Genomic DNA, 23,957 nt, shown 5'->3' with positions numbered 1-23,957 from the left:
AAGAAGTTGGACCAACTTTTGTTGAGCCTGTCGGGTGTTGATTGAACTTTCTGCTCTACCAATCGGGCAGTAACACCCGTCAGCTACAACAGAGGTCTGACAGCGACTTTCTTTAAGGGTCTTTTAGAGCTTTTCAAGGGTTTAGATGGTTGTTGCCAGAATTGCAAAAACAGTTAGTGTAAGTAAAATGTTACAACATAATACACTGACGAGAAGAAATGTTTGACAAGTTTTACCAGCACATCCTGAAATGTACTCAAAAATACTCTAAACACAAGTTAAAGAAAAAAGAAACAAAACATTGTGACCAAAGTGTTGTTTGCTTCACTGTAGAATCAGACATTCCTGATCTCTCTATCCTGTTTATTCTCCTGAGGAAACGTGCCGGAGTATCAACTGGCTCACAGTCTCTACACATGGCTTTGGTATACAGAGAAAGATGTTTGGCAGAGGCAGTATCCCACAATATAGATTACATAAAGTCTGGGTAACAGCAAAGGCACAGACTTAGTTTCCTTTAAAGCAAGAGAGAAACGATCCAACAAGCTTACTACTTTTTATGAATGAAGATCTAGACAACAGCAGAAACTACTCCAGGTGTGAAAGAAAAAAGCTGTCTGTTATTGAGATAGAGAAATGATTAAAATTTGAATTTATTACAGATGATTTCATGCTTCATCAAGACACTGTTATAAATGTGTAAAAATAAACACATTTTGTTTTAACTTTGGATGACAGTACATTTTTCTGTTTTCATCTTCAGCAGGCTGAACCTTTTTACTGTCTTTTTAGCATTTAAGCAGAAAAAGCAGTAAAAAGCAAGTTTGACCACAGCCATCAGTAAAAATATTTTAATACACTGTACACACCCATATATAGAAGAGCAGGCTGAATATGTAACAAAATAAAAACACAGCTCAGTTCTATTTACAACACATGGAGGTCTCCAAAATCAAAAAGACTAAAAAAAGCAGAAATCCAAAAGCATGATACACAAAAAAAAATCATGACAGCTTCATATACGATAAGCACACTACAAAAATACAGAAACAAATGCTTCCCTTTTTAATGCTACTGCGCTAGAGTATAAAAATACACTTAAATACATATTTTATACACACACTAGTTCATTTCTGTGCATAAAGCAGTAAAAAGTGTTCCATTACATCAACACACACACACTCTGTGTGTTGGAACTTTTAAAAAATCAGTCCTATTTCTCCTCGTGGCATTTTCATATTTTTCTTTTCCTACTCATAAAACATTCCAGAAATGCGAGGGCTGAGGAACATGAACGCACAAGGAGAAATCATGAACTGAAAAAAAAACACTCCTTTGGGAATTATGTTTACTCAAATAGACAAAATACGAATGGACAGATGTCAGGGTTGGTTGCAGAGACAGTACAAAAAGGAAACAGAGGAGGTAGATGTGGTTTCTCTACAACCAGTCTATTTGTGCGTGAACATTTACAAGAGTGTCTCTGATTATCTGGGATCTAAAAATGCCCCAAAGGCCTATCGAAGCTGACCTGAAGTTTGGTATTTAGATATCCAGATGCTTTCTTTAATAGCTTTTTTTGCATTGACTAGTGTTCTATAGATATATATGTACAGCTTTTACTGGATAGATTTATACGAAGGCCAAGACCAGCAGAGCGTGCAGTTTTTAGTATTGTAACTGTAACTCTAATTTCAAGACAACAAAGGCCGATTTTATCAAAATAAATTAATTATTTGCTGCCAGAAAATGACTTTCGTTTTCTCAAGATCACAGAATCTTTATTGAGGAGGTGAAAATGAGTGTGTGGTTCAAGAAAATTCTTTAGTTCACTTGTGATATCAGTTGTGTTATCTTGAGACAATAAAAGTCCTTTTTCTGAAGATGACCAAATAAGTTAGGCTCTTGAGTTTAACATAGTGGGAAAAAACTTGCATGCATGGCTGTTCTTGGCTTCCAAAGCTTACAGTGGAACCAGCACAATGTACTCTAGGCTTGCTTTCTTGAGTAGAGCGTGTAACTTTCCTGGTCGATTTCAGCTGTTCTTTGGTGTTAGCGAGGATTGTCATGTCATGTCAAGTCTTGGAAAACTCTTCAAGTACCGTGATTTCCGCAATATAACACAGCAAGTCATACCGGGATTTGTGCGTGTGTCTTTTCATGTGCGTGAGTGAAATCTATGGCTTTAAATCACACTAGTTTGGCTCTCTGACCCAAACCAAAATTAACAGCAACAACTGATGATGATGATAGTGTTCCTTTTAGTTTCACAGGGAACTTAAAGTCTTGATCTGACTCATACAATAAAAGCACAGGACATCCTATTTTACTGATTTGGATTATTTGAAGGGCAAAATGTGAACCAGCAATGAGTGTATATGCTGAAATAGAAAAGCCTCATATTTATGAGAGAGTAGATTGCTGGTGCTCACTTTGAAGGCATATACAAAACTAGATCCTACAGCTCTCCTCATCTTTGACTCTGCTGTGCTGTTTTTAAGCCTCCACCGCAGCAAGGCCATTGCTGTGCGGTTTATGGCCGTTGGTTTCGGTGTGTCTGAGTGCCTGCATCTCCTGTTCAGCAGCCTGCTTGTCTCTGGCCTCCTTTTCCCTAATCAAGTGCCTACGATGGTAATACAAGTAACCAGGCAACAGAAAGCCAGCCAATGAGAAGATCAGCAGGCCAAGGTTGATCTGAAGGAAGCAGGATGACAAAGGAGGATAACTGTCAGTGAAAAAAGGCTACAAATATACTTGTACTTTGAAAACAGGTGCAAACTGTGAATCAAAATGATCATTACCAAGCATTACATCTTTCTTTAACTAAAGCAAAGTACTGTGACATTGACTTTGGATCAGGTGTTTGTTGAGTAGCAAAACAAATCAAACGCCTTAGGTGAAAGTCTGAGATAAAACTACGTCCTCACCCAGTAGGGGTTTCCTTCCAGAGGTCCCACCATGGCAATGAAGAGCGGTTGCTGCAGCAGAGCAATCACAGCGCTGATCATGGACTGAAGGCCTGTCAGGGTGCCAAAGTGGTTGGACGGGTAGCTGTGAGAGAGATGCAGGGAGTTACCAAGAGTTTATAACACCACAGTACATGACACTGAGCTGCAGAATAATGTGGAAAATGTATAAAGACATATGATCTGTAAGTATCAATATATATTGAGGTCTAATGCTATTCACACTGAAACACTCACACAGCAGCATAAAGGCCTCCGCAGCAGGAGTGGATGAAGCCTCGGACCATAGTGTGGAGGATAAAGGTGAAGATCTGAGGAAATAAAAAGCAACAAAATCAATGTGACTGTTTGCCAATTTGTTGGTTCTCTTTCTGTGGTCATGTTGTAGTGAGCCCATAAAGATCAATGCTTTTGTGTGTGTGTGTGTGTGTGTGTGTGTGTGTGTGTGTGTGTGTGTGTGTGTGTGTGTGTGTGTGTGTGTGTGTGTGTGTGTGTGTGTGTGTGTGTGTGTGTGTGTGTGTGTGTGTGTGTGTGTGTGCTACCTGTAGAGGTAGGTTGTCAATGAGGCAGCAGCATCCAAAAGCGAGCAGCAGCACATTAGTAAGAATGAAGGCTCTCATTGCATTGGTGACTTTCTGGATCTTGCGGTCCCTCATGGGTACACTGGTCTGTCTAAAGAGGCAGACACACATGCAGGTGTTTAAACATGTTTATATCTCTCAATGTATTGACACCATTATGTCTGTCAAAATTGAAATCTATTAATATTGTTGATTCTGCCCCCTTGACTGTCATGCCTTCCTCTTCCCTACCTCTTCTCTTTGGCTGAGACACCCTTCTCATCTACACAGTCCTTCATCCTCCAGTCCATGATGTATCCAATCAGAGGACATGTGGCCAGACACAGCAGCTGCAATGTTCCGAATATGGAAGCGTAGAAACTCACTGAAAGAGGAGAACTTTGATTTAGAAAACAAAGCAAGAGCCAAGTCAGATAAGTATACAACATCAATTCCTTTTTGTTCCTTTTACTAACCTTTTTCCTCTGCCTCAATCTCCAGCTGCTCAGACGCTGGAATATAAAAACAAGAGCCGCTTTTGTCAGTATCTCTCTTTGAAAGAACACACACACTTGTGAATGTGGCTTGAGGGCTGGACACTTACGATGCTCTTCACCATGTGTGACCATAAACTCCAGCATCTTGTTCATGGCCCCCATGAAGAAGATGATCCTGAGCTGGGACATCCCCATAGTAACCAGACTCCACAGGAAGATGGGAGAGAAAACAGACCGCCTGAAGGGGGTAGTATCTGAGGAAAAGGGGGAGAGAGTTCTTCACTTAGAGTGAATTTTGTGTACAGTTTGTGTAAGAGAGGAGGTCAGGGCAGGTGAATATGTACCTTATCTTCAAGATAACTGTCACCATCAAGCAGAGAAAAATATTTTTGTTTTACCCCTCCTGTTATGTTTGTTTCTCAGGAACAGCAATGATGTTCCTGGGTCAATTTGACCCGGGGCATATTTAATTATCAAAAAGTGTCAGAACCCCAAAAAAAGGATGTGTGTGCATGTCTGTTCGTGATTGGGGTGAAATTTGTCACACAGTTGCGAAGAAACAATTAGTATTTGGCACTTCTGACTCCTTTTAGCCTCCACCTTGACTGCCGGGTCAAATTGACCCACAAACAGTATCTACATCTATAAACATACAAAGGTGGTTGCAAATATGTGAAATCAACCATTTTTTTATATGTTCATTTCACCTATTAAGCCAAGCAGAAGAAGTTTAATTCCGAAAAAATACTTTTAACCTTTTTTTTTTTAACTTTAGAAAGGGTCAATTTGACCCGCAACATAACAGGAGGGTTAAAACGTTTCTTTTTTTAATTGTATCCCAAACAAAGGAAGTAGTTAAAGTTAAAGTATCTAAACTAAAGAGTACTGAGTGGTTTTTACTCACTGGGTGCAGCATCGGTTCCATTAGGAATTTTTTCTGTGGAGTGTCGGATGTCTCCATTTTTCTCGCTCAGTCTCTCTGAGGCACCCTTCTGGTCAGATGACGGCAGCTCTTGCAGTGTGAGGATCTTACTGTTATATATAAACGCACACACATTGTAGTTAAAGTGACTTTCTTTTCTCAGTGCTTCTGGAAAATGACAAAGCAACAGACCCCATGGCGACACTCACCTGTAGTCGACCTCGTCAGGTGTTGGAAAACCTTCAGCGGGCCAGTTGAAGAAACAGTTGAAAAAGACAAACCCGGCAAGACCCGCCCACATCCACATGATCACCTGGAAGGAGACGCCTGCGTCGTAGATGAGCTAGGAGAGAGAAGAGAGAGGAGATTTTTTTTCCAGCACTTTTCATTTAATTTTAAACTTGCAATTATTCACATTTTCTGTCCACAGCAGTAAATTCAAAATGTATTTTTACCAATGCAGTCTTTATCATTTACCTTGACTCCAGGGAATGTGACAGCAGAGGAGGCATAGGAGCCAATCATCAGAGACATGACAGTCGAGCTGAGAGCACCAAACATGTTGGGAAGCTGCAGGGACAATGAGGGGAGAAAATAAGACACATATAGCACGAAATAGCAGCCGTGTGAACTAAATGGAGTCTGTATGAGGACTACTATATAGGCTGAGCTGAGACTAAAGTGTCGGTTAACCCAGATGCAAAGTGTTCTAACCAGCAGAGGGCAGACTTCTCCTTTGTTTCACAAATATGCAAAAGACTAAAAGTTCTTCTCTAATTCTGAGAAAAAGTACCACAAGTAAGCAAGATTTTAAAAGTATTAAGGAATGTCAAAGCCACCTACTGAAACATGTGAGCGTGCATGCATGATTGGACTCATTTGATACAGCTGAAGACACACTTTTCCCCCTTTGTATCCATTATTTGATGAAATCAGTGGGATTCTTTGTGATTAGAATTCCCACAAATATTACAAAAGGTGCATCCAAAATAAATGGCCTACCCTGCCTTTAAACGCTGTGAACTAATCCTGCCTTGAGTTTGCACCCAGTAACGCTCCTCTTTCTCCCTGCAGAGCAGACTCATTAATAAAATATTAGTTTCCATGTCCCAAGGAAACTCAACACAAAGTCCTGACCTAGTTTGGCTCCGACCCCATATTCACACACAGTCTAAGCTATACTCCGGCTCATATTCATCGTCTTTATTCCTGCTGTTTCAACATATTCTTTGAGTAAGGATTAAAATCTTGGAAGTTGATCCATAGCAAGCTCTCAATGAACTTCAGGGCACTCGGTGGACGCAGCATGGGAGCATACCTGACACACAGCAAAGGGGACAAAGTGGCACTAACACATCATATATTAGGTCGACCTATTTACGGTAGTAAGAAGCTTAGCCAATACAACAATGACCGATTGTGCTGCCAGCGCACTCAGTGTCCTTTGATTAGAGTTTTAAATGGGTCAATAACGATTATAAGATCACATGTATGGGATTTTAGGAGTGCTGCATTGCAAGCTCACTACTTCCCCTTAACAGTGTTCGCTGTTACCTAATATCACTCTGCTGGGTCAGAGGTCATCGTGAAGTTTGAGCACCAGTGCCTTCCTTTTGCTTAGAAGGTTGTATGCACTTTCCACCGCCCAACACCGATCTTACTGCAGCTGGAGCAGATGACGTTAAGATAAAGATAGGAAATCAGGAGGCCAATGGGAAGAATAATTGGGACTTTCATATTAAACACTTTCCCGATTTTAGTAATTGATGATGTAGCCTAATCAATACAATGATGACTTGAGTTTCTTTTGTATTTTTCTTATCCCTAGAAAGGGAGGGCAGAAAGAAGCATTTATAGCAACAAATGGATATGGGAAGTGAACCTTTTTAATTAAATTATTGAAATACTTAACATTGCCTAATATTGACTAAATGAGAAAATGAGCGAGGCAAGAAATAAACCCAAGATACTGTTGTTTAATAACATTTTATCTGTGTCCATTAATGCCCTCTAAACCTACATTAACTGTGTTTTTGCCACTTGGTGGCACCACAAGCTGCAGACACAACGCTGACATATTAACACATTATGAAGCTAATTTTTTCCATCCATCCATTATCTTGACCGCTTATCCAGTTAGGGGTCACGGGGGGGAGCTAGAGCCTATCCCAGCTGGCTTCGGGGGAAAGGCAGGGTACACCCTGGACAGGTCGCCAGCCTATCACAGGGCTAACTCAGAGAGACAGACAACCTCAAATTATGTCAGCATGAGAAACCCCTCATGCTGGGGTTCATAAAATCTCCCCAGTTTGTGCCTGACAGGCAGACATGTTCTTTGTGCACATTCTAGTAGGATGCATAAGGTCAATTCAAAAGCTGACACATCAACGACTTTAGCAGGTAAACAGGAAAAAAAAATTCCTGAGGATGTTCCACAGAGCGCCTAATTGAGTGAGGGAAGAAAAACACCCAGAGAACACCCGTCTTCATTCAGAGCTTCTGAGAATTGAAATACTTCACGGCTGGTCTGTGGCCATGAAATTTGCAGCGCTGGACTCTCTGACTTGTGGAGATTTGTAGTATGTAGGCGAGAGGGCCCTCTGAGCACACAGCAGAGAGTTTGCATCTCTAACAAATGTTAAAGTAAAGATATTCCAGCCATGTGAGATGTTGGCTAACTCATGTTTGCTTTCGAAATGTTGTAGCAGCAACCGCAGTGTGTCCAAGAGATTTGTGCATGAGGCAAAAAGATGAAATGAATCACATGTGTGTGTGCATGTGTAAGTGTGTGCTTGTACCAGCAGCAGGCATGTTTCCCACCCCAGTGTTCTGGCAGTTCTCATAAAAGACATATTTCACAAAGGGTCTAGCAGCACATGTTCTGCATGTTAACACTACCAGCTGAGGGGGGCGTAGATAGAAACACGTGACTGTGTGGAGGAACACAAGGGTCAACCGGTGTCAGAAAGTCACACAGAAACCGGGCTTTGGCCGTTCACTTGTCATCACTAATCTCTTCAGGCTCTGTTCCTGCTGTGCTCACTCACTTGGGTGTTGTAAGGCTTTGGCACCAAGTTTAATTAAGATCTTAATCACAGTAAGAACGAGCCAAATTGTAGCTTAATGAGCGGAGAAAGTTTGATGGCGCTCTGAACATTTGGAAAAGATGTAGAATACAGGAGAAAGTGGGACAGAAGGAAATAAAACAGGAATAAAGAAGATGGGAGGGGGATTAAGATAACTATGATAAGAAGCAACAAAAAGAGAAGTGGGGGAGTCACATTTTTGTAGTTGACTGATCTCCCCAAGACACAGCTGCAGCTTCTCTCTCTGTGGAGATCTCTGCAGGAAACATTAAACCACAGCTGATTAGCACCAGCTTCCTCTCTCCTCCTCACTTCACTGCTGCCCTCTCTCACTTTTCATGGATTTTTAACTATTTCTCATCTTTATAAGGTGGGCACAGTGCTCTTTATCCATCCTACACAGGACTAGTTTAACACAGGAAAGTATTTTAAAGTAAAGATAGACGTTCAACTGCTCTCCACAGAAGGCACAAACCACCAAATGTGAATTTCGCTAAAAGCTTTCATTTCATTCAACAAAAAGTAACTTTCAGAGTCATCCCTAGAGGGAGCTCAGCCCTTTTTCTGAGACCAAATATAATACGTGGAAGACAAACTGCCCTCATAATTGCAGATTTCTTTGGAAGCACGTGATCAGGCAAGCCTCTGCGAGCAGCCAGTGCTATTAAAGGACGAGCCCTTGCCTTTTACAGTAAGTGAAAGTACTGCATACTTCAATGACAGTATAAGAAAGGTGAAACACAAGCTTCCGGACATACTGCACATAGTTAACATGCATGATAAATGGCGGTAAAGTTTGCAAGTAGCAGGAAGACCTGTGTATTTCTGGCAAAGGCAAAGACAAAGTGAATCTATTTGATGCCCTTGGATGAACTTCAAAAACGCAGGGGTGTGTCCTCACAGGTTCATGACGTCAAAGGCCAGCACATACGAGTTACACGGAAAAATGGTTTGGTGAAAGAGTTTTTGGATTTGAGGATCATTTTTTGTCATACGATATGTCTTAAACTCCTGTAATGAAAAATTATTCTGGCACATGGACAGGTTTTCATGAAGTCAAAGATTGGTTGACATCCACACTGTTTTGGTCCATGAAAATGAAAATGAATCCTCCTAAACGGTCACAACATAAATCAGTTTCTGTTAGTTCTCCTAAAATCTAAACCCATCATCTTTACAGTCCTCTGTGATATCTCCTTCTGAGGGTTTGGTCATATTTCCCAATTTAAATTTGGTGGTTTTGTATGGAACATAACTCAGTACTTAATAACTACATACAGTTGATGAGCACACAATAAGAGTGCAAGTAGTGTCTGTAGAGACTAAAGGAGTTTGATCGAGGTGATAAAGTCACGTTTTGTCATTATCAATGTTCAAAACTTTGCTTAAACTTAACATTTTATAACGAATTATTGATGTGTATTTTTTGAGAAGGAAAGACCAGCTAACATTGTTACAAACCAACATGTACAATGCAATAAATCTTGTATTGCATAACATGATAGACCCTCTGAATCAGGGTATCATGTCCTGTGTGGCTCTATGGTCACAGGGAAATGTGAGGACAGTGCCTCATAAGAACATAGAAAGTGAAATAATAAGACTCTGATTTGATTTGTATGTTGTGTATGTATTTACTACTTTTTATACCTTCATTTTTGTTGTCTCTTCTAAATGGCACCTAATGAAGACTGCACCTTTCAATTTTGTTGTACTTGCTGCAATGACAAAAAAGGCATTCTATTCTATTCTATTCTATTCTATTCTATTCTATTCTAAATATCTTGTTTTATAATCTCTTTTGAGTTATTATTGTCAAGCACATGGTTTAAAATCATCCACCCTCGTGGTCTGCCGTCATTCACTCTTCAGAACGACGACAACAGCAGTGTGGAAGTCAGTTAATGCCAGTACACTCAGCTGCCCAATCACACGTAGAGAGACTCACACACAAAGGTTGAACAAGGACAAGGAGGGGGGGTAAAAGTTACTCATGTGTGTGATTAATAGAGTACAAATAGCACATCGCCTTCTTGCAACTTATGTGGGACATTGAGCAGCTTTATTCATACTTTAAGTGTTGTGTTGGATTCATTCATTTCACTTTGACTTGTTACATGTAACCATTAAGCCATGATTCAGAGTGTAACCTTCTGATTCTCTTAACGACACATTTTGAAACCTTATTGAAATAGTTGATTTGCACTTCATTATGTCGTGTAATATCTTGATCCAGCTCTTAAATTTAAGCTGTTTACTGGGAGGTATATGTGTCCTATGTATCTATTTATCAGATAGAAGAGTACATAAAGTGTATACATCTGTAATAGTTGCCATATTTAATTCATATATATATGTATATTTTTTTAATCTTATTTTTTTTTTATTCTTTTTTTTTAAAGCTGCTGTGAGGATCTTTTGTTTTGTATCGATTTTGGCGCCCCTCTTGTGGACAAAGTGATACCTCTTATCTCTTTTTCTTTACATGCAAAAGTAGTGTTTTCAACAAAAGCCTCATCCTGTTGTGTTCAACAGTCAACTTTATCAGGCAATGTGATTATTTTCCATGAAAACAGTCAAATAAAGGCTGTTTCTTAAGCAAGATGTCCATCATGTGTTCTGACACCTACCCCCCCAGGGTGGTTTCAGGCATTAAAAATTACAACAGAGAAGGTGCCAGTGTTGCTGCTGATGGTCTTGTTTGCTATTGAAGGTCATAAAGAGGCATCAGTATCATTTTCAGTCTGTTTCTCAGCCAATTCAAAACTCCTCACAGGGCCTTTAATCTTTTTTTTTTTATTATTATTATTTTTTGTTTTTATTCTATTCTATTTTACCTTTATCATTGCTATTATTATTATTGTTATTATACTTGTAACTATGTTAATACATTGTTGTATTCCCCAGTTCTGTGTTGTAAGCTGCTGTAACAAAATAATTTCCCCCAATGGGGGACCAATAAAGTATATCTTATCTTTATGGCTAGATTGAAGGTACTTAGGGTGTAGTTAACACTCATTTTACAGGCTGACACAATGTTGACAGTGTTTTGTAGAGCCTGAGGTGACTTCCTCTATAGTCTTTATTTCTTGATTTGTCCAATACACAGTACCAAACCAAAAGGATCTTAACTTTACTTTCATATCAGACAAGAAAAACAGCAAAGACTCAGATCTGATTACTTAAAAGTTGAAATCATTGATTTTTTTCCTATTTTTAAAATTGATTATTTCTGGTGACCATACAGGTGAAGAATATTTAATTTGAGAAGTAACAGATGTGACTGTTCTTTCTTGTTTCATCGACACCAGCTTTGGTGTCTTAAAAAAAAAAAGGTCAAGGGAGAGGGTCATCTGTCCATACTCAGCTTGGATCCTCTTTATTTGAACATTCGTTTCATCTCCGGCTCCCTGTGTGTACATAAGCATGTACATGCATTTGCACGACCACATGTGTGCAGTCACGCAGAGTTGAAAAGGTTCTGCATTCATTGATTTTACGCCGAGAACAGTTTAAAAAAAGGAGAGTGTGAAAAGGAAGAACAAAGGAAGAAGAAAGGATGTGAGAGAGTAGAGAACAGAGAAGAGACCAAGTGTGGCCTTGAGGGTTTTGAGCAGAGGTGAGTGGGCCGAGCTTTGGGGAGGGTGTGTGGTCAACTGGAGGCCCTTATTGGTTGAACCACAAAGGGGACAGTTTCCATCTGGGAAATGTCATGTGCAGCACTGGCACATAACAACAACACAAATACCTGGCAGGACACAGTCAGGAGGCAGCGGTAACAATAAAACACACTTGATGATGTTGGTACCAGCTGACACATCACACGCAAACACACACATGCCTGGTGTGAATGCAAACAAACACAGCTCCCAGTCACAACACACACTGTTTCCTCAGCTGATACAAATAAAGGCCTTAACCCACTGGGACTCTCAGCTACCAGGACTTTTCTGCTTGTTGGTTCCTGGAACATAAGACTACATCTCAGAATCACAGTTATGTAACAACTGAACAGACTTTTTTTTTTTTTTGCATAGTGAGGCAAATTTTGGTGCAGCATTATGGCTTAATAAACCGTTAAAGCCAATATTTAAGACTAAACCCTCTTTCATTTGTTATGTTCGGACTTTTGTCCGGAGTTATAAATGGCTGTAACTTTGGGAGGTGGTTGTGCTCTCATTCAGCACAAAGTGTGAAAGCCAAGGCTGCTGCCAAAGACATTCTGGCCATCTAATCCAATTTGGGGTTTGAATCCAACCCAACAAACACAAAAAGGCAGCTCTAGAGGTGACACCTCATTCATTTCTCATGTGTTCTTGGTTGATAACAAACCATGTACAGTAGGTATTTAAGAACAGGAGGTACTTGTGTATATAGACAAAACTACAACCCCAAAACAGGGAACCAAAAACAGTGGTTTAGTTAAGTTAGTTGATGTTTTGTGGCAAGCTGACAACTATAATTATCAAACCAAGGAAGATAAGACCAACCATTTGCTCACAGCCACTTTGTCAATACCCATACCATGCTATATATATTCTTCTCTCTCCACTAACCCGTCCAAAACTGTACCCTTGTAAGTGTCTTCACGTGTGGTTGTGTGTCTCACCGTGAGTGAAGTGAAGGTCAGGCAGATGCCTCCAAATCCGTTCAGGGAGAGAGCCAAGAAAATGAGCGCTGACAGAACTGCAGAGAAATAGACAAAGAAGAAGAGTTAATGCTGAAATCTTCTGTGGAAGATATGAGGTCTGAGGTCTTCAACCTCAGACTTTAGAGGCTTAGGGGTTTTACAGACTTTATGAACCAATATATCCAGGTGCGTGTAGCAACATCAAGTTGCCACTGTGATTTATGAATAATACTCAGACAGAAACAGTGTAACTCTTTCTAGATGTCATCCTAAAACTGATGCGTTTATCACTGAGCTTCAGGGACATAAATGACATCACTTGTTACATTTTAAGCCTCTTTTTTTAGCTGTAAAGATTTGTGATGTAATACAAATTCAAAGCATACTTTCTTATCACGGAGATTTTTGCAGCTACAGATGTACCCTGTGATTTGAGTACATCATAACCTGCAGATGTTTGCCTCAAACTGTCAATCAATACTTGCTGAACTATGTTCAGACAGAGGTGGCTCCCACATAAATCATCATAGTACGGGAGCTTTACAGATCACTTATGCAACAGGTTAAAGTACATTAATTGGAACCTGGCAAGTATAAATATATGTATTTGTGTTTGGAAAATTGGAAAATCTTTATTGTCCCCAAGGGGCAATTTGGTTTGCAACAGTAGTCCCACACACACCATTTACAGACAAGCAATACACATAATAAAAAAAACAAGTTCACACATTAATTTAAATACATATCTACATAACTCCTGTGGAGTTGCACTCACCATGTGGGTCATATGCAGACGCAGCAATGATTACACAGGACAGGCCGAAACAAGAGCTGTAACAAAGTATAAAATCATTTAAAAACATTTCATAAACTAGGATCCAAAAGTTGTTTCTAATCTTAAAGTCAGTCTGAACAAATAGGTCAACAGAAACATCCAGAGTGAAACAGGTGATGACTCAGCAGTCTCTGTGTTTGTAAATCTCTGAGTCATACAGCAGTCATGATCATGAGTGAAAGTTAGGTACAAGTTTTTTGTGCAGATAGGTGTGGACATCACCACAAATATGTAAAACACACGCAAACATACAAAATGTAATGTCTCCAAATAGATGGCGTTTTAGTTTAGCATTTTCATTTGTGTTTTTATTATCTGTCAAAGACTGAAACTGCCAGTGGTTTAACAGCCTGAAAGTGGGCTTCTCAAGATAAACCTCCAACTGACATTTAAAGAGCAGGTGTGTGTGTGTGTGTGTGTGTGTGTGTGTGTGTGTGTGTGTGTGTGTGTGTGCGTGTGTGTGTGTGTGTGTGTGTGTGTGTGTGTGTGTGTGTGTGTGTGTGTGTGTGTGTGTGTGTGTAATGTGGTTTCTCACATTGTACAACATATACACACTGACGACAGAGCTGGTAATCCCTCTGTGCTCTGATAGTATAGTGCTGAATCATTTTACAGTGTTTACATTTTTCCACACCGAGTGACAAAGAGTTTCACTATTTACTACAAAAACAATACACACACACTCTGCTGGCCCACCAACATTCATTGATTTGCAGAGTGAGAACACATTCACCACAATCTCACTCCTCCCACTTTGAGAATGTGATCTGTCTGCTTTTCCTATATAAAGTCATAGCCGTTGAAGAAACTGATTCACCTTCCTGCAGCTTTCCCTCCAGATTCTCATCATCACGGTATTTAGGTAATAACTAATGTGTTTATTTTAAAGACAGTTTCTATCTAGAACAAGAGGTTTGGTTGTAATCTAACACATCTTCTCCTCAGAAACACATGCTCTTGTTTGTAGTTTTTCCCTAAACATTACCTGCCCATTAAGCGGATCGGACGTGGCCCAAACTTGTCCATCAGGATACCGAGCGGCAGGGTGGTGGCACTGAGTAAGAAGGAGCCAATAGTGAAGCCCAGATTCAGCATCTCCTCCTGATCCACACAGCTTGGCCACTCCTCCGTCTCCCCATCGGAGTGGTTACTTAAAAGCATGACCACAGTCTTGTTCTCTGTATCTGTAAGGAATGACAAGAAACATGAGCAGTCAGAACATGTACTGATAGACAGATCAAGAAGACAGTTTTGGGGAAAGAGACGATAAAAAGAGCCAGAAAACAAAATTATCTCGCATACATGTCAAAAAAAGGCACAGCTGGTACCAGTTCGTAAAAAGAAACTACTTTCTCTTGAAGAGAAAACTAGCCATAAAGGTTGAAGAACATTGTCAGAACCCTTGTGTTTTAATTATATCAGCATACGTTCCCCATTAAATATGGCCTCAGGGTATGTATAAACAAATAGATACTCATAATGGTTACTAAAAAGGTATGCATTCATATAGAAATGTATGGTATGTTATTTTAAATGCAGAAGAGGAATTTAGATACACTGATTTAGATCTATTGTGAAAGTTACACATAACAGATACAGAAGATATTAAACTTCACTTAATTGAGTCGTGTTTTACTGCTGAAACAACGTACATATGTTATATTCTGTATCAGAATGTCACAATATCAGCCGTTCAAACTCTCATAAAATAAAGGAAATTTTAAAGTATTGAGGAGACAAAACAAAGTTATGTGATGAAATACAAAGCTCCTGATTTTACCTGTGCATAGGTGGGAGTAGAAACCTTCCCTTTTCAGCATGATAAGCAGGGAACCCCAACCCAGCAGCACAGCTGAACACAGCAGGTTTTCAATTACCGCAGTCACTGCCATCCACCAGCGCCTCCTGTAGGCCTGGATGAGAGAGGGCGCCATTGCTGATTCTCTGTGAGTGAGGAGATACAAGAGAGAGAGGATAAGGTGGATAGAAGAATAAAGTAACATTAAGAAACATAAAGGGACCTGTAATCAATGAGTCTTTTTTTATATTTGACAGTAAACTGTTAATCTCTGAGCTTAAGGAACGTGTTATGAAGGATTTATTGCCACAAGGATACCACAGAATGACTATGTTTAAAGCATAGACTGTATAAATATGGACGTAGTATCCGTGACGTCGCCCATCTGTTCCTGAGCACTGTTTTGAAGCCAATCGACGGCGGCAGCCATATTGGAAATGCGGAACTCAACCAGGCAGAGTGTGACGTAAAGAGGCGGAGTTTGAGCCTCCTAGCCAACAGCTATGTGTTCCCAGCCAGGAGTCAAGAGAGTCATGTCCTTATTTGGGCAAAAACTCGTAATCTTAATATCTTCTGAACCGTCGTGTTAGAAAAAAATTCACCCCCCGTACAGTGTGACCCAAGACGTTTTTTGAACCAGGCTGTAAACATGTTTATTAATGCTGCAAAGATCTTCTTTTTTGAATTGGTGTCTATGTGGTTTCCGGTGTTTCTGCAGCCAGCCTCAACACTTCTGCATGGGCTTCATAGTTTGAGACTGGAGGATTGCCGCTTGGTTTAAAGCCTATAAGTTTGCTAATTCATCACACTCCATACAAAATGAAAAACACAGCAAGAGATTTGCAGACTAGTACTGGATTCAAGAAACTTAATTCATCCATTATTTTCTTGACAAGCTGATGAATGTTAATGGATTGGGAAAAGTTCAAACTGCTTAAAAGAAGATGTCTTTATTCATCTAATCAGCAGTCAAACAACAAACTCAACACTACTGAATTTACTCTCATGTCACAGCAGGAAACAAATGTTGACAAATCTTCACAGTAAATTGAGGGAAGAGAGTGTTAATGGCCTAATCAATGCAGCTACAGAACATAAGTACCAAACAGAACAACAAATAGTCAGATGTTTAAAGGATCTAAATTCAGTTTTAAAGATTTTTAACTGGATCCATTTCATTTCTTTAGGTAACATGTTGCCACATGATCCCCAGAACAGAGAAACGTGCCTGCCTGATGTTTGATTTACAAAACATCCAGATGATGTAATACTTCATGATATGTACTTCACCTTTAAAACAAAAAACGTGTCAGTGTCTGGTTTTACTTGACCTATAGGCCAAGTTTTTACACATCTCTGGTTATCAACTTGTGACTTTAAGGAGCCTGTTTTCAATAAGGCAATGAATCACATTTGAGTAGTGTAAAATTAGTTTAGTCATCAGTAAAGCAGCATATTTAACCCTCCTGTTATATTTGTTCCTCTGGAACAGCAATAATGTTCCTGGGTCAATTTGATCTGGGGCATATTGAATTATACAAAGTGTCAGAACCTCAAAAAAGCCCCCCAAAATCACATTTTTAACTCCATTACTAACCATTTAAATCAAGATTTGGTCCATTGGTGTTTTTTAATCAGATCATGGTTCAATGAGGATAACTCACTCAATTTTCATTAAAATTCATGTTAAAACTGTTTTTAATGTACATTGGAAAGCCCTTATTTATTTTATTTTTTTTATGAAATGATGTTGATAAATTAACATGTCTCCTTCTGTCACATGCTGCCCAGTTTTTTATGCTGCATTTAGCTGGTTTGGAAGGCATATATTGCCTAAAATAGACTTTGAAAAAGGTCAATTTGACCAGCAACATGACAGGAGGGTTAACAAACAAAAAAGGAAATGAGATAATGGACAAAAACAAAAAGGTAAGTACATAACTTAGGCAAGAGAGCAACATAGCTGAAACATCCAAATCATCCAATTTATCCAGATAAATCCAAAGCTTAAGTTTAGATTTATTTTCTATAGGTAAAACAAGTACAAGGTATTTTGTGCTCAATTCAGTCTTTACTAAAGGATGTTGTTGGTGTAAAACAATTACTTTCTCTAAAATGTAAAATAATCTCAGAAAGCTAAGGGACCCTTTGGTAACTCTATCCCCCGTTTAATCAACAGCACAAGCCAAAGAGTCGATAAATTTGATTGCTCAATGGGTGTTGTTTTTCAACAGAATAATCTTTCATCTTAAAGATGAACCGCTCGACAGCAGCCAAGACAGCAAGGCGTCACAGGGGTTTATCAGTGCTGTCTTAATGGAAGTTGGCCTCCTGAAACCCCAGGGTTACCCTTATGTTAGCTCGCTCAGGTGGAGGTGACATTAGGCAAGTGGGTTATTTTTTATCTCAGCTCGTCTGATGAGTGCCCACGTGAGCAGTATTTGATTTGTAAATCCCAGTTGGGTACCTGACACCTCACTTCATTGTCCTCAGGAATGCTTCCACTGTGCTGTCACCAGAGGAGACATTTCACCAGTGATTTTGACCAAGGGAACAATGCTGAGCCTGCTTTTGTTCTGGAAATAGGGAAAGCTCCTTAAAATGGTGGCATCTCCATGTGAAAGCATCACAAAGTCGGAGTCCAGTTGTCTTTAAAACGGTATGAGAGCACAGCGAGGTTTTGTGGCTCCAGGGATAGGAGGGTCAGTCGTGGGTAGTGATGCAGCTGTTATGTAAATATAAACACAGAGAGAGAGGCTAAAAGACACTCCTGACGTCTCTGATCGAACAAACAGAGTCAGGTTAGTCATGACCTCATGGAAAGTACACAGACAGTCACACACACATAGGACAGGTCATTGGTCCGTATGGTCTCTGACAATCAAACAGGGTCTCTTAATCACACACACATCTGGAGAGAAAATGCAATCAAAATACTACATATAACTAGCTTTTCCATTCAGGAGCAAATAGAAGAAGTGCAAAAAAGTAACAAGGAAGAAAAGGTCTATGACACTTGATTGATGGGAGGGGGGGTCAAGGCCTCAAACTGGAAACACTTTTAGTGATTCCTAAAGAGGGCATCTCTCCAGCATGTGCGTCTGTGTGTGTGTGTAGTATAGGACCTGGTGGAGGGAGGATCTAATGGGGCTGATTTGTCTGTGCGTATGAGCTCATGGGGCGCGTGTGTGTAATGAGATTATCCATGGCCCAGTGAACTGGCTTTATGCTGAAAAGAGTTTGAAAAGGGGGGATTTCTATGTAACTGACACCCCAGACTGAGAACCCTTCAGTACACACTCACGCACACTGCTCCCCATCTCTCAACATCAAGTCACCAGACTTAGACTGTGTGTGTGTTTCCTTCATCCTGTAAGTGTTTCACCCATAAATAAATGTGTAAATTCACTCACAGGAGTGCACAGAGTGTGAAAAAAATAGCTTTTTGGCTCTTGTAGTCTTTAATCTGAGGTGAAACTCTATCTAATTAGGATATTAGGACTGCAACCAGCCATTGTTTTGATTAATCTTATTTTCTTAAGTAATTGTTTGGCCTATAAAACATTAATCACATTCAAAATGTTCATTATGTATTACTGAAGCTCAGTGTGAACTCATTGAAAGCAGGATTTGCCCCAAACAAACAGTCCCAATCCAAATTATTTGACTTACTCTAATGTAAAACCAAGACAAGTAGCAATGACTCACAGGGGGTGAGATAAACATACTGTCTACATTTTGCCTGATTGACAGTTTACATAAATATTTAAGACAGATGAACATTCTGTTAATCTACTAATTGATTACTCACCAAATCGTTTCAACTCGGATATACACTTTTCTCAATACTGGTGTGATTCCGACACTTCAGTTTAGGTTGCAAAAACACTGCAACATTTGTTGATTACTGCATTTTCAGTGGTCTATGTTTTACAATGTGTACAATTAACACATTTTGTATTAAAGTCCTGAGAGTCAGAACGAAACATGGTGAAGCAGCGTTTGTTAGCGTCATTATGCACCACGTATCTGGAACACACTCCCTAAAGGCTGCAGGTCCGCTCCAACTTTCACCTCTTTTAAATCAAAGATTAAGACCTTTTTATTTGCCACTGCCTTCCTATCTTAGCTTATGTTAACTCACTTTAACCTAATTTTATTCTTAACATATTAAAAATTCAACACATTGAACTATGTCAGAGAAACTTTTCTTATCCAGATATTGTGTCTTGTCAAATTCACAACTCACATGCTTCCTAAGTCACATTTCATAGAAATGACAACAACAATGGGCGTATTGACAAAGATCTCCAGTTTAAAAACTGTGTGTGAAAAGTTATCCTTACTTACTCGTTAAATATGTCTCATCTTAACTGTAGAGCTTCTGTCAGTATCAAATGGTCATTTTAATGAATCAATATTTCATTAATGAAAACTTGCTCTTTTTTCTAGTTGCAGCATTACGAAAGGCAGAGAGTCACAACAGATACTAAAAACAAGAAATTCTGCATTAAAATTATTGATTTGATGAATACAATTCCAAATTTTTATCCAAGTCTTTACTTTGGTATTCCTACTTAACTTTTCAAACATTTATTAAGTGTAGAATTTGTCCTTACGTAGAAACAAAAACTGCTTTATTATTCAGCTTAATGATTTTTTTCCACTAACTGAGTAGACAGACCAACAGAACAGTCCCTCTAACATGAACAGACACACTTCGTTAAAGGACTAAGTATAGAGCCCTCTGTCACATGAACTGGATTTACGCTGACAGGGCTGCAACGCACAATAAACACATATCACATTCACATTGTGGGTTATAATTGCTAAGGAGACATATTTCAAGTGCAGCAGCTCTGTGTGTGTTCAAACGGAGCATTGTCTCTTCTTCTGTGTGTATATGATTGCGGGTTGTTTGAGCACGTGTGACTGATGCAAGTCAGTTAATCAGTTAAGCAAGTTCAAGACTACGCTGTGTGGTGCTGCTTCCTTCTTCTCTTCCTCTCATCATACACCTGTACTATTCCTTGCTGTTTCCTTCTTGTATTGTGCCACTTACAGGAGACACAACTGCTAAACTCTCAGGTTGTCATGAAGCAGGATCAGTTAGTACTACTACAAGGTTCTAACAGTTGGCAGGTAGTTGTGAGTTCTTGTCACAACATTGTGACCTGTTACAGTCCACCATATTCAAACAGCTAACCACTTGACTCTAATGTCACACTCAGCGTAAGATGGCTCACTTGTTGCTGTTTTGTTGTAACTTTGTGTTACAGGTTTGCAAGACTGGGAACATAAGGAAACCTTACACTGTTTCAGTTGAGCTGAAACTAAAATGACAATTTTGCCTATAGTGAAATGAAATAATAGTGTATGAAATATGGAAGTCGTATCCATGACTTCACCCATCTGTTTCTGAAGCGCTGTTTTGAGGCCAATCGTCAGCGGCAGCCATATTGCTGCTGTCGAGCGATTGTGACGTAAAGAGGTGGGCTTTGAGCCTCCTCGCCAACAGCTACAGTGTTCCCGCCTGTCAATCAAGTCAGCTGTGCCTCTCATTGGAAGACTCATAATCTCAATATCTTTGAAATTGTCCCGTTGGAAACCCCACCCCCCCCCACCCCCACAGTGTGTGCCGATCGAGAAATGGGCTATCCAGACTACACTCGTCTTCTGTCCCAGGCTGTAAACATGTTTATTTCTGCTGTAAAGATCGGCTTTTTTGAATTGGTGTACATATGGTTTCCGGGGCCAGCCTCAAGTGGATCCTCGATGAACTGCAATTTTTAGCACTTCCACATTGGACTCATATTTTTAGAATGGAGGTTGCCGCTTTGGAATGGACATGTGGCCAAATTCCACAGCCAGTTAGCTCCCATGAGAACTTAAGCATTCCCTTTTCTAACAAATATCACTGTTAACTAGATAATAATTAAAGCTAGCTAGAAATGTTGGCTTTATTTTGTGTGGTTTAACTCATTAAACAGTTGGTTCATGTGTTAATTAATTCCCAACAGCAGAATAATTTACAACCTCGAACACAACAGCACAAAACATAAGAATACACTACAGGGAGTGATGTCATATAAAATAATGTTAAATGTGGTCAATGTGGAATAAAAATGTTACGAGTTACAGAGGTGATGGTTACTGTTAACATTAGTTACAGGGCAATGAATGACGGACTACACATTGTATTCCCAAAAGTAACGCTTAAAAGTGTGCTTAAGTGTGGTTTGTGTTTCTATGGCAGGTAAAGTCAGTACAGAGAGAAACACCATATAAGGAAGCTGCTTCCTGAAATACCTGGGCACGAGCAGCTGAATGATGCAATAAACTCATACTGTTCAGGCCATGTAGAGTTGTAGTATTTATAGGCCAGTGAGGGAATTGTATCTCTCTTTTTGGGATGATAAAAACAAACATTTTCACTACTCTTGTATTAAAACTGTCATTGGCCTAATGTTGTTGTTTTTATAACAAGTGTCTTGATTTCTTTCAAGTGTTCCCAAGTGCTCCTATCCAGCTCCGCTCTTTTTTCCCCGCAGGGCTGTTTCTGACCTTGACCAGCCGTGTTTATCTACCTCTGCCGGACACAAAGGACCGCAGGCCAAACTCTTTATCCTCACAAGTTTCCAAGAAAATAAACCATGCACCCTGGGAACCTCTATTTCCTGAGGAGTCCGAAAAAAAGAGGTAAACCCCTGAAGCTGCCCGGCCGGCAAACAGCTGTTTCTCCATGGGCAATGACCTCACAGCGGGGTCTTGTTACCGGTTCTGTGCGCGGTCGGTCGCTGAAAGGACCCGGACCCGGAGCGTGGTCGCCTGCTGCGTTCACGTGCTATGTCAGATGTCGGAATTTCCCTCACCAAATACCTAGTGGTAATGAATCAATGAAATCCATGGCTTCATATGTGTCCTGGTTTGAACAATTATTGTTGTTATTAATTTTAAAAAATCGTGAACAGCCTACGAAAAGGCTGATTAGGGCAACTTTTTAATTATCTTGAAAAAAAGTGCATACATCTATAATTTTATTTGAGTTAGCTATGATCACTGTACTTTTAAAAACTCCACGTCTTCTCAGATTAAGAAATACAAGTGTCGGGCATAGTAAGAATGCGATTGACAGACTTTGTTACTTTCTAATGGGATACAATTATTTTAAAAGTGTTACCCCCCAATGTAATAAGGCATTTTTGGGTAAAGAAACACAGCCTTCCCTTAATTGTGTTCCCCTAAACAATAACAAGGGCCCACGCGATTCCAAGTAACACGACAACATAAAACACGTTGCTTTTTACTTTAAGTTTCTTTACTTTAATTTATTTAATTAAGACTTAACTCAAACGGTGCTACTACACACAGGTCGTTATCTTAACCAAAATGCGCTCACCACATCCAGCCCAAAACGGTCACATTTAAATTACAGGTAAATTAAACATATGGCTGTGATAGTGTCTTCGTGTTAACAGCCTTACAAACGAGCACCGCCTCATTATTTACACACACTTTACTGAAACGAGAGGTGAACACTATTTTAAGGCTGAAACTACTATAACAGGAATAGTCACTTTGGAAACTACTCATCTACTCCCCTTCAATTTGTGGTTTCCACTCTCACTTACTACCTCTCTGTGAAAACTTTTGGGTTTCTGTCCACCACACATCCTGTAGTCTTAAACAGACTGTATACAGAGTGTCTTTTGTATCAATGTAAAATATTGTGAAGTTTGCTGCCACGTGTAGCTATCTGTAGCTGGTTGGTCCGCCTCATGCCGCCACTTTTACACACGTTATTACAGTTTACAGGCCCACAACACGTTTATTCAGCCTATAGTATAACATGGTATGTATTTAAGAGAAAAGCTCATTTAGACTACTTACTTAAGTTGACTGTCTTCTCAGAGAATAAAAATGCTTGAAATGTTTCCTTTGCTGCTCACTGAGAGAAAAATGCGGATTACAATTTACCTCTTGTTCTCTCTGAAAAGTAGGCGCTGAGCCTCTGAATTAAACCCTTTCCTCTCACTGCTTCCTTCTTTTCTTATGGAGGTTTCGTTGAGGGGCTCCACACTTCTTCCCTCTCTCCGATTTCATCACAGACTCCCCCCTCTTTTCGTCCTAATTTGACTTCTAATTCCCTCCCTCTTTCTGTGACTTTCTGAGTCACCACCCTGCTGCCTTTATCCGCCACTCAGCAGGACAGATGTCTTTACTCCACTCACTCAATGTAAATGTACTCCACGGACACAGCATGTACTCCGGCAGCTGCGGGCTCTACAACCCTTTAAATAGACAACTTAAAAAGAGTTAACTAAATAATATTTCAACATTATTTATAAAAAATACTTTACAGGTGTGATCAAGTAACAGATACAACCTGTTGTTTCCAGGACCATTGGATTTGAAGAGTCGGTGTGTTAATGGACATTTATTTACTCATGTAGGCTACTACAAGGCAAACACATCCACGGATCTTGTATAATTAAAGTTTGAGGAAAACACATGGCACATCAGTTAAGCTCAAAGGTCCAATGAATGACAATAGATATATATATATAGATATATAGATAGATAGATAGATAGATAGATAGATAGATAGATAGATAGATAGATAGATAGATAGATAGATAGATAGATAGATAGATAGATACTTA

General features: G+C 39.6%; 1 protein-coding gene across 2 annotated transcripts; it reads right to left on the bottom strand.

The window, feature by feature from the left end:
- Positions 1-217: 217 nt before the first annotated feature.
- slc43a1a (solute carrier family 43 member 1a) lies at positions 218-23,395 on the bottom strand. 2 transcript variants are annotated; one of them, XM_034690148.1, is made up of 15 exons: positions 23,185-23,395; positions 15,277-15,440; positions 14,482-14,680; positions 13,437-13,492; positions 12,641-12,717; positions 5,423-5,515; positions 5,155-5,288; positions 4,928-5,055; positions 4,131-4,277; positions 4,003-4,038; positions 3,779-3,911; positions 3,509-3,638; positions 3,204-3,277; positions 2,928-3,051; positions 218-2,694 (listed from the first exon to the last, which is right to left on the bottom strand). In XM_034690148.1, the coding sequence occupies exons 2-15, from the start codon at positions 15,428-15,430 to the stop codon at positions 2,497-2,499; spliced, it is 1,683 nt and encodes a 560-aa protein (XP_034546039.1). In that variant the 5' UTR covers positions 15,431-15,440; positions 23,185-23,395; the 3' UTR covers positions 218-2,496. The 2 variants fall into 2 exon arrangements, with proteins under 2 accessions (XP_034546039.1, XP_034546040.1); XM_034690149.1 differs by lacking the exons at positions 15,277-15,440; positions 23,185-23,395 and adding an exon at positions 14,799-14,862 and having other exon boundaries at positions 2,497-2,694.
- Positions 23,396-23,957: the final 562 nt, after the last annotated feature.

This window comes from Notolabrus celidotus, chromosome 8 (assembly GCF_009762535.1).
Source record: "Notolabrus celidotus isolate fNotCel1 chromosome 8, fNotCel1.pri, whole genome shotgun sequence".
Lineage (NCBI taxonomy): Eukaryota > Metazoa > Chordata > Actinopteri > Labriformes > Labridae > Notolabrus > Notolabrus celidotus.
The sequence above is the reverse complement of the archived record's forward strand: the minus strand, read 5'-3'. Positions and strand labels throughout refer to the sequence as shown.